We start from the raw sequence: 17,081 nt of genomic DNA on the forward strand, positions 1-17,081 counted from the left end.
GTACAACTATCCTTATTAGATACAAGTCCTTTATCAGATACGTGATTTGCTAATATTTTCTCCAGGTCTGTGGCTTTCCTTTTGTTCTCTTAACAGTATCTTTTGTAGAGCAGAAGTTTTTAATTTTAATGAAGTCCAACTTATTGATTTTTTCTTTTATGGATGGTGGTTATCATGCTGTATCTAAAAATTCATTCCAAACCCAAGGTTATCAAGATATTCTCCTATGTTATCTTCTAGGAGTTTTATAGTTTTGCATTTTACATTTAGGTCTGTGATCCATTTGGGTTAATTTTTGTTAAAGGGGCCTGGTTAGTGTCTAGATTTTTAAATTTTTGCATATGGACGTCCAACTTTTCCAGCTCCCTAGGTTGAAGAGATTTCCTCATCCCAGGGAACTTCTCAATCTAGTAAAGGGAGTAAGACCCATATACAAATGATTGGTTGAACTGATTGAACAAAAATATTTGTTCTGAAGGTTGTATAGAATTATGCTGAGAAGCTTTAAAGAGGTGGCATTTGAGGTGAGCTGTGAAAAATGAATAAAGTTTCATCACACAGGTGGAGTTGAGGAGGAACTAATATAAAGGAAGGACAAATCTTCCTGACTGTAATATTGGGAAGAGTGTGGAAAGCAAAGGTGGCAGTGGGGTGGGGGGCCATAATGGTAGTGGGATGCAATATGGTGGAGGTGATGGCGGTGAGAAATGGTTTGTTCCAGATAGAATTCGGCAGTAGAGCTGATGGAATTTGTGTATGGATTGCATGAAGGATGTGAGAAAAAGAGAAGATCCAAGGACCACTTGAACAATCAGAAGAGGGGAGTCACCACCTACTGGGATGAGAATCATGGGGCAGCAGCAGGTCTGGGGCTGCGTATTCAGGAGCATGGTTTGGGATGTGTTAAGCCTGCCAATTAGACTTCCAGCTGAAGTGTTGAGTAAGCATTTGGATGCTTAAGTCTGAAGATCAGCAGAGTTGTCAGTGTGTGGGTGGTAGTTAAAGCAGGAAGTGAATGTAGATAGAGAAGAAAAAAACTGCAAGGATTGAAGCTCCAGAGATCCCAGATGTAATAGAAAGATGAGGCGGAACCAGAAAATGATTCTCAAATGGAGATGCCAGTGAGGCAAGGAAGAGAATCAAGAGAAGCGTACAGGACACCAAAACAAGTGTATTTAAGAAGGAGTTGGTCAGTGCTGCTAGTCTGTTAAATAAAATGAGGTCTTAGACCTACCCATTGGACTTAGCAGTGTGAGGCCATTAATATTCCTAACAGAAGCTGTTTCCATGGGGTGAGAGATGGCACCCTGACTGGAACGAGTTTTCTTACTGGATGGAAAGAAATTAAGTATAGATAATTCTTATGAGGATTTTTGCTATAAAGCAAGGAAATAGAACAATAGATGGGGGAAAAAAATGGAAGTCAAGGAAGGGTGTTGTGCTTGTTTCTTTTGAGACTTTTGAGACAAACACTATGATAGCTGAGAGGAAAAATTGAGGGACGTTAGGATGAGAGAGGAACCAGTGGTGTCCTTCAGTAAGTGAAAGAAGGTAGAATCCAGTGAACCGAAGGAAGGGCTGGCCGAGGGTAGAGGGGGGACAGTTTATCAATACTGATTTAATTCTTTTTCTTTTTCTTTTTCTTTTTTTAAGAGGGAGAGAGAGCATGAGCAGGGGAGAGGGGTATAGAGAGGGAGAAGCAGACTCCCCACTGAGCAGGGAGCCTCATGAAGGCCTCCATCCCCGACCCTGGGATCATGACCTGAGCCAAAGGCAGACATTTAACTAATTGAGCCATCCAGGCATCCCAATAGTTCTTTTAATTTTAAAAAAACTTTTAATTTTAAAAGAACCAGTGTTGACAGGAATATGGAGAGAAGGGACACCTCGTGCACTGGTGGTGGGAATGCAAAATGGTGCAGTCCCTGTGGAAGACAGTACGGAAGTTCCCCCCAAAACTAAAAATAGAACTACCATATAATCCAGTAATCACACTACTGGGTATTTACCCAAAGAATACAAAAATACTAATTCAAAGGGATACATGCACCCCTATGTTTACTGTACCATTATTTACAATAGCCAAAGTCTGGAAGCAGCCCAAGTGTCCATCAGTAGATGAGTGGATAAAGAAGATGTGGTATTATTCAGCCATTAAAAAGAATGAAGTCTTGCTATTGAGGACAACATGGATGGAGCTAGAGAGTTTATATAATACTAAGTGAAGTAAGCCAGTCAGAGAAAGACAAATAACACGTGACTTCAGTCATACATGGAATTTAAGAAACAAGACAAAGGGAAAAAAGGGACAAACCAAAAACAGACTCTTAACTATAGACAACAAACTGGTGGTAGCCAGAGGCAGGTGGGTGGGGTGTGGCTCAACTAGGTGAAGGGGATTAAGAGCACATTTATGGTGATGAACACTTGAGTCATATATGGAATTATTGAATCACTATATCGTACGTCTGAAATGAATGCAACATCATATGTTAACTACACTGGAATTAAAGTTTTTAAAAAAATAGTGACTTAATTCACTAAGCAAAGTTTGCTGAGTAAGTGGTATGGTTCTTATTATTCCTCACAGTCTACTTACTCCTTTTACTAACAGACAAATTGAAATGCTTGACAGTACAGTCGACCCTTGAGTAACACAGGTGTGAGCTGCATGGGTTCACTTATATGCAGATTTTTTTCAATAAATACAGTATAACACTCTAAGTATATTTCCTCTTTATGATTTTCTTAATAGCATTTTCTTTTCCTAGCTTACTTTACTATAAGAATACTATATATATAAAAAAAAACCAGAAAATATGTGTTAATCAGTTTATGTTATCGGTAAGGCTTCTGGTCAACAGAAGGCTATTAGTAGTCAAGTTTTGAAGACTCAAAAGTTATAGCTGGGTGTTTGACTGCAGGGGGTTGGCACCTCTAACCCCAAGTTGTTTCAAAAGTCTACTTATCTCCCAAAATAAACATTGGAGGTACAGTTTTGTTCAAAATACCAAGTAGATGATAATTTCATGTCCAGAAAAGTTGAAACAAACCCTGGTGTTTATCTCAGCAGCTTCTCCAGCCTTCATGTCAAATCAAGATCCTCTGGCTGTTGTCAGAAGTTGCTGAAATGTTTTTCCTTGAAAATAAACTTCCCAGTGCCTGAAACCAATTTCCTTCATCCATTTAACCATTCGAAAATCCACAGTGGAGTTGATTTTGCATTCCTCTTAAATTCTGCTGAATAATAATTTCTAATGTAACCATTGCTTAGCCACCAATGGCCTGACACGGTCTCAGAAGCCACTGGGAATCTAATGAATTCACATCTCTCTGACTCACCACTTTGTAACAGATTAAATCACAATGTGGAGGGAGCTTTAAAGCAAATTATATATAGGAGAGTTCTTGATAGAAATAATGAACTCTTTTCATCATCTGTGAAGGAAGTTTGACATGTTGTAATTTTCCTATAGAGAGGAGAAAACAGACCAAATATATTAGGCTATTTTCTGGGAAATGGTTAGCGTTGAATTTAGGAAAATCAGCTTTATAGAAGTTTTGTAGTCTCATATGTATCTAAAACTTACCTCCACTGTGATCAGTAATAAGTTCTCAAGTCAGAAGGGGTTTCTCTCTTTGTACTGCTCTACAGACATGAACGCATTCACACCAAGAAAAGTAACTTCAATAGATCACTAATGTCCAGTCTGAAGGATGTAGACGATTTAGCAACCCTAGAAGTTTTGGATGAGGTAAGAGACTCAGTTTAATTAAACCTAAACATTTTAGATTTTGTTTAATTTATAGAAGTGATATGCGCAGGAGGCTGTTGGAATATCTATAAGCTTTGCTTGTCTCTTGGCTTCCTGATTATCTCTCCTATCTTCATTTTGAATGTGTGTAACTTAGATTTCCAGATCTCTTCAGCCTGATGTCCATCTTCCTTTCTTTCATTCGTTCTTTCTTTCTTTCTTTTATAGTCAAATTACAAAGGTGTGGATTCCCACTAGCCTGAGTTGCTTATAAGTTATAGACCCTTCCTCCCCTGAATTCATTCTGGGAGTTTCAGAGGGATGATATACTGAGGTCAGAAAATGGTCTGCCTCCTACAGTCTCCACAGAGCATTTTTTCTATTTTCTCTTCTGCTCTATTTTCTCTTCTGCTATTTTCCCTCTATTTTCTCTTCTGCTACACTCTCAGTGGCTGTACCCAGAGGCATCTAGGAAACCCTGAGAGCCTGTCTCTCTTACGATGGCCATTGTCCCCCTCATGGGATCCCAAAGTCCCTACTCTCCTAGGGCTAGCCCATTAGGGCACAGAATTCTGCTTGAAACTCCTCTTATCCCAGTGACCTCAGAACTATTTCAAGCATCTCTTGTGAAGGTACAAATGCAAGCCAGTAAATTACAGCTTCAGTTTCCCTTCCCCTCATCTCCCTTTATTCTGGATAATCAGATCATTAGAGAAATAAATAGCTCCTTTTCAGTAAAAGGTTAGGATCTCTATCCTGCCTGATCAACAGCATTCTTTAAATACATCTAATAAATGCCTGAGATTTGCTTAGAAATTCAACAAATCAGGAGACATTTTCTGAACAGAGGTAGTCATTTGGTAAATTTAGGGTTGCTTAAACAACTCGAGTACTTCCTCAAAATAATCTTTCTTGAGAACATCAAACATCTTGTAATCAAGTCAACGATTGCCAGCACCTTTATAAATCTTTTCATACCAAATTCTTAATGATGGGAGTTTATAGGCTTGTGGATTATAGAGAAGACTTTGCTCATCATACTGATGGCCTACATGTTAGACACGGGGCTTGTTTGTTTCTGTTGTCTGTGCTTTTGTTTTCGTCTCATTTTTGAGCTGTGATCTGCTCTCCTCTTGTGTCATACTGTAAATGATGATTTCTGACACTATTAAAATTGATTTCATGTACTCACAATTTATCAACCATGAAAGTTAATTTTCTGAACTTTTTGCTGTGTCTCATAAAGCCAAATGTCTCAGCAAAGGGCTAGAATGTTCTACAGAACCACTAAATAACCTTGATTTGCAAAAAAAGTCATGTTCTCTGTATCTCCCCTTCCTTTTCTATTGGTCTTTCTCTTTATGTCGTTTTCTGCATTTTCTTATTTTCTGGAAGGTTCTCTACACATAATACCTGTGTAATATCTCACACGGCCTTTGGAAAACACGGAGAACGATGCCATCCCTCTATGGCCCTCAAAATAGAAAATGTCTGTCAGGTGGAAAGATACTTGCTGACCCAGTGTTAGACTCCATGTGTCTATTCCTTTCTGATCCTCAGTCCAAATTCCAGATGTTTAATTTATTACTGTCTACATTTTAAGTTGTAAGTGACCTTAAATGATTTTTAAGAAAAAAATTCTTTTTGTTTTATTTTAGAATACAGTCTCAGAACAGCTTGAGAAGTGTTATTGCAGAGATCAGATTTATATGTATGTGGGAGATATACTCATTGCTCTGAACCCTTTTCAGAGTCTGGGTCTTTATTCCACACAGGTATGTGGCGTGGTTTGCATTCTTCTACTTTGTACTAATAATTATACTATTCAGATTTTAAATTAATTTAGATGAGGCCAAAGATGATTTCATTCAGTGCCTTGAAAAAACAAGTAATTACTGCTAAAACAGAGAGATGGAAAAAATAGGAGGTGAATCAATCTGGATGTGGTTCCTGGTCTTCCTTCCTCCAAAACTCTAGGGCAGAAAGGTGACTACTTCCAGTCCCTGGTAACTGGTCTATACGATGCATCATATTGATAAACGGATGCCTGCGAAAGTGCAGGGTATTGTCTCCCTCTGAACCAAGTATGGGAGAGTCAAGAGTATAATTACATTGTCTCACAGGTAATATATACTTAGTGGCTATGAAACTTGTCATTATGAATTAAAAAATTCCTTTTGACATATTGGTTTTTAGTATCCGGTAGTGTGTGTTTTATGAATATGAGTATATAATTATCCATTATTCAAGCCCTAGTGGTTTAAATATAGAGCAGTTTTCTGGAATTGAGTTAAACTGTCTTTCATTTTTAATTGGACCTATTCTCTTTTAGCAATTTGTATATTCTAAAAAATCGGTTAATATTATGATTAATAGCTTTTTTATATGTGAGAAATAAATAATTCTCTCATTCTCTACCACCTTAAAATTTACAAGAATAATGGTAAATTAATGAGCCTTGAACATAAGTTCCAGAAGTCTGGGCTTTCATTAAATTCTGTTATCAGTTAACTTGGTGATTTGGGCAGGTCAAATGACAGACTATATGTCAAGTGACGTGAAAAGGAAAAAGTGATGATCGTATGTCAGACAGGATTATATCCAGGGAATAGTCAACAAAATGATACCTGGTTGTCTTATTTATAGTATCCTTTTATTTAGAGAGATAATAGTATTTTGAAACATTAAGTTCTGCTTTGGAAGTGGTTATACACTTCCAAGAGTCTTCTTTTAAATACTGCTACCAGAATGATATATGCTATTATGTTACATCATATATCTGGGCTCTTTTATGTCAAGCTTTTATTTTATATAATTGTGCATACATGTGTGTATAGTACATGTGTGGAGTGTATGTCATGTTTTGGTGGTATGAAAATGTATTTTGACTTATGTTTTGCTTTAAAAAATTGGCAGTTCTGCCTGTAAATAATCTAGGACTTAAACAAAAAGAAAAGCCCCACAAAATGTGTTCTTTTTAAACTTCAGCATTCCAAACTATATATTGGAGCAAAGAGAACGGCCAATCCTCCTCACATTTTTGCAATGGCTGACTTAGGATACCAGTCAATGGTAACATACAATTCAGATCAGGTAAGGAGAGTCTCACATCTTAGAAATTCCCCTTTTAGCTTCTCGTGTGTGAGCCACATCTTGTAAGGATAAAGTCTTCTCATGGTTTCCTTTTCTCACTGTGCAGTGCATTGTTATTTCTGGAGAGAGTGGTGCTGGAAAGACAGAAAGTGCTCATCTTTTGGTTCAACAGCTGACAGTTCTTGGAAAGGTACAATGTTTTCTCTATCCTAACAGAAATATTTGTTATATTTCAAAGCCTAATATAGCTGATTAGATTAATGTTCACTGATTCCCACATTAAATAAGGTACAGAAATTAGAAAACACGCTTGCTATCTTCTGTGAGTAGAAAAAGTGTATGCTCCATTTTGAGGGTATTCTAACTTTTGTCACTCTTAGTAGGAAGGCTTTATAAATGTGATTTTCTCCCTTTTTAGCCCCAGTAGTTAGCCCCCACATTAAATAAGGTACAGAAATTATAAAACATGCTTGCTATCTTCTGTGAGTAGAAAAAGTGTATGCTCCATTTTGCGGGTATTCTAACTTTTGTCACTCTTAGTAGGGAAGGCTTTATAAATGTGATTTTCTCCCTTTTTAGCCCCAGTACATTTACTGAATACTCTCTTTACTTTTTTCCTTTTGTTGCTTGCAGTTTCATATACAAAAATCAATTGTATTTATATATGTTATATACATTATAAATGTATATATAATACAAAAGTTAATTTGCATTATATGTATATATAAATATATCTCAGCAATAATCAACTCATTGAAAACTGAAATTTAGAAGTCTTATTTACAATAGCACCAAAAAATTAACTATTTAAATCTAAGTCTTATAAAACATATATGGAATTTGTATGCTGAAAAGTAGGAAAAAATGATAAAAGAAATCATAGAATACCCCAATAAATGGGAGGTATACCATGTTAATGGATTAAAACAGCCATCTTATTACATCACATCTTCACAAATTGATCTGTAGATTCAGTGCTGTTACAATAAAAATCCCAGCAGGATTTTTACTTTTTGTAGAAATTGGCAAGCTGAGTTAAAAAATTATGTGGAAAGGCAAAGGAGCTATAATAATCAATTTTGAAAAGGAACAAGGTTGGAGGACTAATACTATGGTATTAGTATTTTCAGACTTACTGTAAAGCTACAGTAGTTATAGTCAACATTAAAAGCATAATCCACAAGGGAAAAAATTATATTTCACCAAAATTAAGAACTTCTTCTGCTCTCTGAATGACATTTATAAGCATATGAAACCACAAGGTACATCCTCAAAGAAACTATTTGCAAGTCACATATCTGATAAAATACCTGCATCCTTAAAGCATATATTGTAAAAAAAAAAAAAATCTTAAAAACTCAATAATAAGAGATCAAATAACAAAAAAGAACAAAAGAGCATATCAACTATTCTTAAATAATAAAATATATTAAAAAATAAACAGAGGATTTGAATATTACTTCACCAAAGATAATATGTAGATGGCAAATAAACAAATGAGATGTTCTTGGGGCACCTGGGTGGCTCAGTGGGTTAAGCCCCTGCCTTTGGCTCAAGTCATGAGCCCAGGGTCCTGGGATGGAGCCCCGTATTCGAGCTCTCTGCTCAGCAGGGAGCCTGCTTCCCCTGCCCCCGCCGCCTCTGCCTACTTGTGATCTCTCTCTCTCTCTCTGTGTGTCAAAAGAATAAATAAAATCTTTAAAAAAAAAAAAAAAGAAAACATGTTCAACATTAGTTGTCGTTAGGGAATGCAGATTGAAACACAGTGGGACATGGTTAAATTTTTTGTTAAGTCTAACAGTACCAATAGCCGAGAAGGACATGAAGTAGCTGGAACTGTCATATGTGCTGGTGAAATGCAAAATAGTGCAGTCACTTTGGAAAACAGCTTGGAAGTTTTTTATAAAATTAAATCACATTTACTGTACAGCCCAGCAATCCTACTTATTTATCCAAATAAAATAAAAACTCATGTTTACACAAAAACCACAAACAAGTATCTATAGTGGCTTTATTTGTAATCTCCAGGAATGGGTAAACAAACCGGTATATGTGTACAGTGTAATATTGCCCAGTAACAAAAAGGAGCAAAGAATGATACAAGGAGAGAATCTCATTAGATGAGACTTGGATGAAGCTCACATGCATTGTGCTAAGTCAAAGAAGTCAGATTCAGAGGACTACAGACTATATGATTCACTTTACATGTCATTCCTGAAAAGTTAAAATGGTAGAGACAGAAAACGGATCAGTCATTTTCACAGGCTGGGGATGAAGGGAGGTGTTGGCTACAGAAGGTACAGTTTTGGGGAGTGATGGAACTGTCTTATGTGTGGATCGTAGTGAGGGTTATATGGTTGTATATGTTTACAAGAACTTTTAGGGACACCTGGGTGGCTCAGTTGGTTAAGCGTCTGTCTTTGGCTCAGGTCATGATCTCAGGGTCCTGAAATCGACCCCCACGTTGGGCTCCCTGCTCAGTGCGGAGTCTGATTCTCCCTCTCCCTCTCCCTTTGCTCTTTCTTGGTCTCTCTGTCTCTCAAATGAATAAAACCTTAAAAAATTATCTATAAAAATCATTTAGAACAGTCCTCCATAAAGGATGAAACTTATTGTATATAAAATAATACCTTAATTTTTGAAAAAAGGAAGTTGATGATAGATATTTGACTTGATTTTCCAGATTTATAGGAATCTTATGTTACAAAGTACTGTGTGTGCTAGGACAGAACCAACCTCTCTATAAAAGGGTGAAGCCTTTTCATCTTATCAGAACAAGTGCTTAATGGAGTATAATTCATTTTCAGAATGAGTTGAAAGATATCTGTGTTTTTTTAAAAGTCAATTAACTAATTTTAGTACTTTCAATCTCATGTGTGGATATGGAATAGAAATATACCTTGGTCACTGGATTAATTTGCTCTCCACTAACCAGACCTGTGACCCCCTCACGACTAGAAGAACCAGCAGAGACCAGGAAGATAGTGCCCAGGACTGTCATCTCCATCCCTTTCCCATCTCACTGCCCATCCACTTTCCCCCTCTTTAATACTAGAATAAACATCACAATGAAATAGAGATGTAATTTTGAGGGAGGCACAGCATATAGAAGAGTTGAACCCCTGAATTAATTTACTCAAGGGCCGTACATGAGGGCCTTTGCTATTCCTTCTTGGTCTGTGGTGTGATAGAGGGTCTCGTCAAAGATGGATTAACTTGTATATGAATTTTGATTTGTAGAGGTCAGCAGACTTATTTAATCACTTTCTCTTTTTGGATCTAAAAATGTGACTTAATATTAATTGGGGATATATATGTATATTGTATCTCCATTCCCCAGAATCCTACCCTTATTAGATCTTACTTTACTTTTTACTTTTCTCCTCAATAAAGATTTGCCAGATACAATAATGGGATGTTTGGTGGAGTAAATTTACATTTATAATATGCAGGCTTCAAAATCTTAGTAGGGCACTGCTCTTTAATACAGGTGGACAAAGACGCTTTCTCATCTTTCTCAGGAGTGCAAGACTAGCCCCAAACATTTTAGAAGAGCCAAGTTTGTCCCAGTGCTCCTTACTGTCTTCTCTCAATGTTTACTGCCTCTTCTAGAAGATACTTTATATGCCTTCAGACCCTCACTGTGAATGCCCCCTCTAGCCCGTCTATGTACTAATGTGGCCTATGTTCCAGAAATACCAACTGCTCCTCTCCCTTCCTTATGTAATTTGCATACCTTCAACATAGCTGATCTCAACAAGATATACCCTAAACATAATCTACTCGATCTAATTTCTACCAAGATGTGAATGACCGATACCTCCTTAACCGTCTTAGAGTGGAACATGCATTCTTTTTTTTTTTTTTAATTTATTTATTTTCAGAAAAACAGTATTCATTATTTTTTCACCACACCCAGTGCTCCATGCAAGCCGTGCCCTCTATAATAACCACCACCTTGTACCCCAACCTCCCACCCCCCCCCGCCACTTCAAACCCCTCAGATTGTTTTTCAGAGTCCATAGTCTCTCATGGTTCACTTCCCCTTCCAAGGAACATGCATTCTAAAAGAGATTGATATTTTAATCATTTTTTTAAAAGATTTTATTCATTTATTTGACAGAGACACAGAGAGAGAGGAAACACAAGCAGGGGGAGTGAGAGGGGGAGAAGCAGGCTTCTTGCTCAATAGGAATCCTGATGGGATGTGGGGCTCGACCCCAGGACCCTGGGATCATGACCTGAGCCATGGCAGACGCTTAACAACTAAGCCACCCAGGCGCTCCTAGAGGTTGATTTTTTTTTTTTAAAGATTTTATTTATTTATTTGAGAGAGAGAGAGACAGTGAGAGAGAGCATGAGCGAGGAGAAGGTCAGAGAGCAAAGCAGACTCCCCATGGAGCTGGGAGCCCGATGTGGGACTCGATCCCGGGACTCCAGGATCACGCCCTGAGCCGAAGGCAGTCATCCAACCAACTGAGCCACCCAGGCGTCCCTGATTTTTTTTTTTTAATCTTATTTATTTGACAGAGAGAGAGAGATCAAAAGTAGGCGGCGGGGGGGGGGGGGGGAAGCAGGCTAACCGCTGAGCAGAAAGCCAGATGTGGGGTTCGATCCCAGGACCCTGAGATCATGACCCAAGCCGAAGGCAAAGGCTTAACCCACTGAGCCACCCAGGCGCCCCTAGAGGTTGATTTTTAACCAAATAAATTTCTACTTGGTGGAACTCCCAGTAAAGTGGTATATAAGGAAATAATAATAATCATAACAAGCTTATTTGAGGGAAGGAATGTATGAGATGGGGTAGGAGAAAATAGGACAGCCAAGCAGGCTCACTTCCATCCGCACTTTTGAGCTGTTCTCAGTTTTCCCAAAAATTCCATTTCCCCTGCTTCTGAATTCAAAATAGTCTTTACTCCCTGGTTTTCAGCTGTTGGAGCTTCCGTGGAAGCAACAGAAGTGGTTCTGGCTTTGGGGAACATTTGGATGGGCCCCAGGGAGGTAGAGGAGGAATAACAAAATGAGATGTGTACCCCACCGTGCATAGACTGCTTACAAATTGTCTTTGTAAATCGGGCACTGAACATAACTATATTTCAGTTGAAAAAGTATAAAACATCTCTTTGCCCCTTGAAGAAAGCAAGTGGGAACTCACCTAGAGGAAGGGAAAAGTGGGCCAGATACTGTAACATCTGGCATTATGCCAAGAATGTGCTCTCAAGACCCTTTATGTCTACATGTAGTGCTTTTCAATGAAGAGACATTTTATTATATACAGAAATAATTTTTTACATTAAAAATATATCTTGACATTTTCTCTAGGCTAATAACAGAACCCTGCAAGAGAAGATTTTACAAGTGAACAACTTGGTGGAAGCCTTCGGCAATGCCTCCACGATCATAAATGACAATTCCAGCCGATTTGGGAAATACTTAGAAATGAAATTTTCCTCTTCCGGAGCTGTCGTGGGAGCACAGATTTCTGAATACCTTCTGGAGAAATCACGAGTTATCCGCCAAGCTCTGTAAGTCGGTGTCAAATATTTTTTTTTCTGGGAAATAAACAAAGAATGCTTTTATTTTAATAGCAGAATATCTTACTTATTTAAAAAACTTAGCAAAATGTTATTGATTATCCTCTATATGAAAGGCACTTATTGTTAGAATCAAAGAGATCCCTCAGTATTGTCTTATTTTCACATATTATGTCTAGTAGAAGAGATAATAAATCACCTGAATTTATGAAACCAGATATAAAACCTATAAGCACCTCATAGATGCTAACAGGATAAATTGTAGAGATTTCTGAAGTAGAAGAGAACATATTTCTTTACATAAAACTAATGTGAAATTTAATTAGAAATAAGAATCTTTTTTCTTTTTAGTGCTAGAATATATAGATAGATCTTTGTGTTAATTCTATCCCTTCTATGGTTATAATTAAGAGATGAAATAAAAGTCTCAGGTATGGGCTTAATTGTACTGTCCTGTTAATTTCCAGCCGATTTCAGCCACCAATACAATGTTTCGGTGTCAGGTTGACTGAGTTCCTTTTGGTAGTTTGTAGCTGAATGACAAAATTTCTCTACTATCCTAATGATTCCAAAATATCTTTGTTATTCTTATGTGGAAACTATAGTCAAAACATTGGATTTAGTTGTTACATTATTGTTACATTATTTCTAAAAAGTGTGGCAAGTTAGGGGCACCTGGGTGGCTCCGTCATTGAGCATCTAACTCTTGAATTCAGCTCAGGTTGTGATCCCAGCATCCTAGGAACAAGCCCCGCATTGAGCTCCACAGTCAGCATGGATTCTGTCCCTCTCCCTCCCCCTCAGCCCCTTTCCCCTCATGCAGCCTCTCTCTCTCTCTCTCTCTCTCAAATAAAAAATAAATCTTAAAAAATCTTTTTAAGGGACGCCTGGGTGGCTCAATTGGTTGGGCAGCTGCCTTCGGCTCAGGTCATGATCCCAGCGTCCTGGGATCGAGTCCCACATCGGGCTCCTTGCTCGGCGGGGAGCCTGCTTCTCCCTCTGCCTCTTCCTGCCTCTCTGTCTGCTTGTGCTCGCTCGCTCTCCCTTTCTCTCTGACAAATAAATAAATAAAATCTTTAAAAAAAAAAAAAAAAGATTCATCCAAGTCTTTAAAAAAAAAAAAATCTTTTCAAAAGTGTGGCAAGGTAGAGTCTTTCATTTTTATGTTGGTTTTACACCAAGCATATCTACATTACTATAGAAATATGTCTTTTATTAAAATCATGGGAACACAAGTCTTATTATATGCTAGTACATTATTAAATTTCATATAAATACCTTCAAATTTGCTACTATTCAATTTATGAATAAATTGTGAATATAAGTTGCCTGGAGTCTACTTCCTGAACTCGGCTTTCACTGTGGAAAATTGTGCTTTGATCCTCAATTCAAAATACACAGGGAATGACTATGAGATGAATATTTTGTATTGTGGCTTCACCACATACATGTTAGTTCACTTTGGGTCAGTTATTTAAGCCCTAAAAACCCTTCTAGGATCTTGGTTCTGCAATTTCCTGTGTGTGTGCATGTGTGTGTGTGTGTGTGTGTGTGTGTGTGTGTGATTTGAAATACTTAACCTCTCTGTACCTCAGTTTTTCATTGTGAAAAGGAAAATAACAGTAGTACTTCCCTCTCAGTTAAGAGGACGCCTGTGAAGTACGTAGCACAATGGATGACACGTAGGGAGAACCCCGTGAGCCTAAGCCATCGTTAGCAGTAACAGTGTGGATAGTTGTGTGAAGCTTAGAAATGATACTTAGCGCAGTACATGGGACACTGAATATGCTCGGTAAATGACAGCCACTAGTAGTGCTGTGTGCTGAGTCCCCAGAACTTACTGGATATGCATGTCAGCCCCTTGGCCATCTAGAGGAACCTTGGGGGTCTCACCCAGATGGGGAGATGGAACTGGTTCTCAAAGTAATCTGTCCTGTTGTCATAACTGTGTAAGACTCTCCTTGAGGCCTCTGGGGAAGAACGACCTAACGACCTAATAGGCTGAATCCTGAGATTCGGGGGGACCACCGTGATACAGTGTCGGGGGCACCATTCACAGCAGGTTCTCTGGAGCTCGTGCTGGGGTGCCTTTCACAAACTCCTTGGGAACAATAACTTCTAGAGCTCCCCACTGAAGCCCTGGGTTTGAACCATAGACATAATCTTGTTAGTACTGACTGCTATATGGTAGGATATATTTTAGGAAATGGTACAATTGGGATTATATTTTAGACACACTGTGAATTAATGAAGCTTTTTTTCCAACTATCCTAAAGAACTATTCTAGTTTTATAGTGTTGTTTATTGGGTCCCCCAATCAACACTTTAAATTCCAAATTCACAATCAACTTGAAATCCAACACGGTTTGTCATTGGAGCGTGGCTGCCTTATAGTTTTTCCATTTAAAAAAATTTTTTTACCCCCATTTTCTTCTTTTACTTAATTTCAATAGCATTTGTAAATTCTAGAGAAGCTTCTTGTGGTCTTTGAAAATGAAGTACCAAGTAGATTATTGAAGAATTCCTAGGTCACAGAGCATAAGACAGAGAGTAGAAAATAGATCTGAGGAGGCAGGCAAGAACCAAAACAGATGTTTATGTCTTAAAATGAACCTACTCTTTATTTTAAGGGAATAAGTTCTTTTTTTAAAAGATTTTTTAATTTATATATTTGACAGAGAGAGAGAGACAGCGAGAGAGGGAACATAAGCAGGGGGGCTGGGGAGGGAGAAGGAGGCTTCCCGCAAGGCAAGGAGCCCGATGCTGGGGGCTCAATCCAGGACCCTGGGATCTGACCTGAGCCAAAGGCAGCCGCTTAACAACTGAGCCACCCAGGTGGCCCTTAAGAGTAACTTCCTTTTTCTTTTTGCTTCTGCCCATGTTGTCCCACCCTAATCTCTGACCACATTTATTTTTATAGATAGTTCTATTTATTTATATATGTTTAAATATTTATAAATGATTCATAAGTAATTTATAAATATATACTTATATATTTAGGTATTTATAGATATATATTTATGTTTGTTATATATGTATTTTTTGCTCCTAATGATGACAGAATCATTCAGTTGTGGCTTAATGAAGAAATCTTAAAAGGGGCTCCTTAATTTCAAGAAGAAAAGGAGCACATTGAAGTCAATGCTCAGTAATTCTCATGAATAGAAATTATAGCTGTTTCGCTGTCCTTGTCTCCCATTACTATAGTTTCCTGCAACAAAGCATTGACTGTGCTCCTCTAGAGGCCCAGCCCTGCACCAGATGCTGCCGGAGGTGTCCACAAAGTGGCTGTTGTGGTCAGTTGTTGTGCTCTCTGTGGAGGAAGGAAAATACATTTATGGAGCACTTACTGTGTGTTGGGCCCTGTGCTAAGCACTTTATATGCATTATCTATTTTAATTCTAACAGTGATAGGATGGGTATTATTGTCTATTTTATAAATGAGGAGGCTGGGACTGAGAATTGTAATAAGTCACATAATACCAAAAAGCTAATAAATGGCTGAGTCTGTCTGACTCCAGCATCCACCATTCTTCCATCTGTCTGTCTGTCTGTCCACCATCCATTCATCCAACCATCCATCCTTTTAGCAAATATTAATTGAGTGCTACTATGTGCCAGGAACTCTAGTGGGCACAGGAGATACAAAGCTGAGTGAGGTAGGATTCCTCCAGTAGAGCAGCTCAGGCTTCTGGATCATGTGTGCTCGGAAACAAAGCTCACTGACCACTTGTTGGTTTCTAGTCTCCCAGGAAAGTAGGCAATGAGTTCATCTGCTCAGTGTGAGAGCCAAGGGGTAAGGGAGAGGGGTTGAGGAGACCGTGTGTCTCGGAGGAAGGAGACCTTGGTGGAGGAAGCTGGAATTAAAAATGGAAAATTAAAAACACTGTTTCACGAATATCCTATGAGGCCTTAGAAAGGCAAAGCTGCACTGTTGGCTTTCCCAGCCTTATTGCTGGCCACTTTGTTGAAGATTCAGAAGTTTCACAGTTGGGGTAAGCCACACCCCCGTGAGACCTTTGCCACAGTTTTGAGGGTGTTATAGGTCTTGGCCGCATAGGTGACCCCCAGGCTCCAAACAGGTGAAGACACATGAGACAGACCTGAGAACCCTTCTGCAAATGGCTGAGTGAAGAAGTATTAGAAGATCCACAGTTGGGGGTGGAGAAATATTACCTGGTAACTTGCCAAGACCCTGTGTTTGTCCCCAGCCATTCTGTCCTGGGAACCACTGGTCCTATGAGCATGTATGGGATGTTATGCTCTTCTGTCTTCTGAAATGCACTTTTGATGTAGTTGGGGCAACATATAAGATAGGAAATCATTGACAGTATCTTCTTTCCTGTTTCTTTAATTCTCTGATTGTTTATCCAATTGGAGGTTGATGTATTTCCTATAGCATCTCCAGGGCCTGTCCAATTACAATTCTCAGTAAGTGTAAACTGATAATTAAATAGAAAACCAGCAGTTTTGTGTTTCTACATTTATGACTCACTTCTCTAATTGTACACCGCAACTGTTTAAGCATTAAAGGTGTGACGCGCAGAGCAATCGATGTGATTTCGTTAGAACAAAACAAACTAAATTATGTGCTGTGCCAGTCTTCGAGAACTTTTGTCGTGGTGAGAAAAGACAAGAAGTAAACTTGTAGCTTGGTTCTGACCTTGCTCATGCACAATGCTGGTGTTCACTGAAGCAT

At 38.4% G+C, this 17,081-nt stretch overlaps 1 protein-coding gene across 1 annotated transcript in view; it reads left to right on the forward strand.

Moving 5' to 3' along the window:
• The window catches only part of MYO3A (myosin IIIA), a 218,340-nt gene that overhangs the window by 81,624 nt on the left and 119,635 nt on the right, over nt 1-17,081 (forward strand). The window contains exons 9-13 of the mRNA XM_044227979.1: nt 3,656-3,755; nt 5,414-5,530; nt 6,744-6,848; nt 6,955-7,038; nt 12,171-12,373. Of these exons, the coding sequence (XP_044083914.1) occupies nt 3,656-3,755; nt 5,414-5,530; nt 6,744-6,848; nt 6,955-7,038; nt 12,171-12,373 (609 nt within the window). The remainder of the gene's footprint in view (nt 1-3,655; nt 3,756-5,413; nt 5,531-6,743; nt 6,849-6,954; nt 7,039-12,170; nt 12,374-17,081) is intronic.

This window comes from Neovison vison, chromosome 12 (genome assembly GCF_020171115.1).
Source record: "Neovison vison isolate M4711 chromosome 12, ASM_NN_V1, whole genome shotgun sequence".
Lineage (NCBI taxonomy): Eukaryota > Metazoa > Chordata > Mammalia > Carnivora > Mustelidae > Neogale > Neogale vison.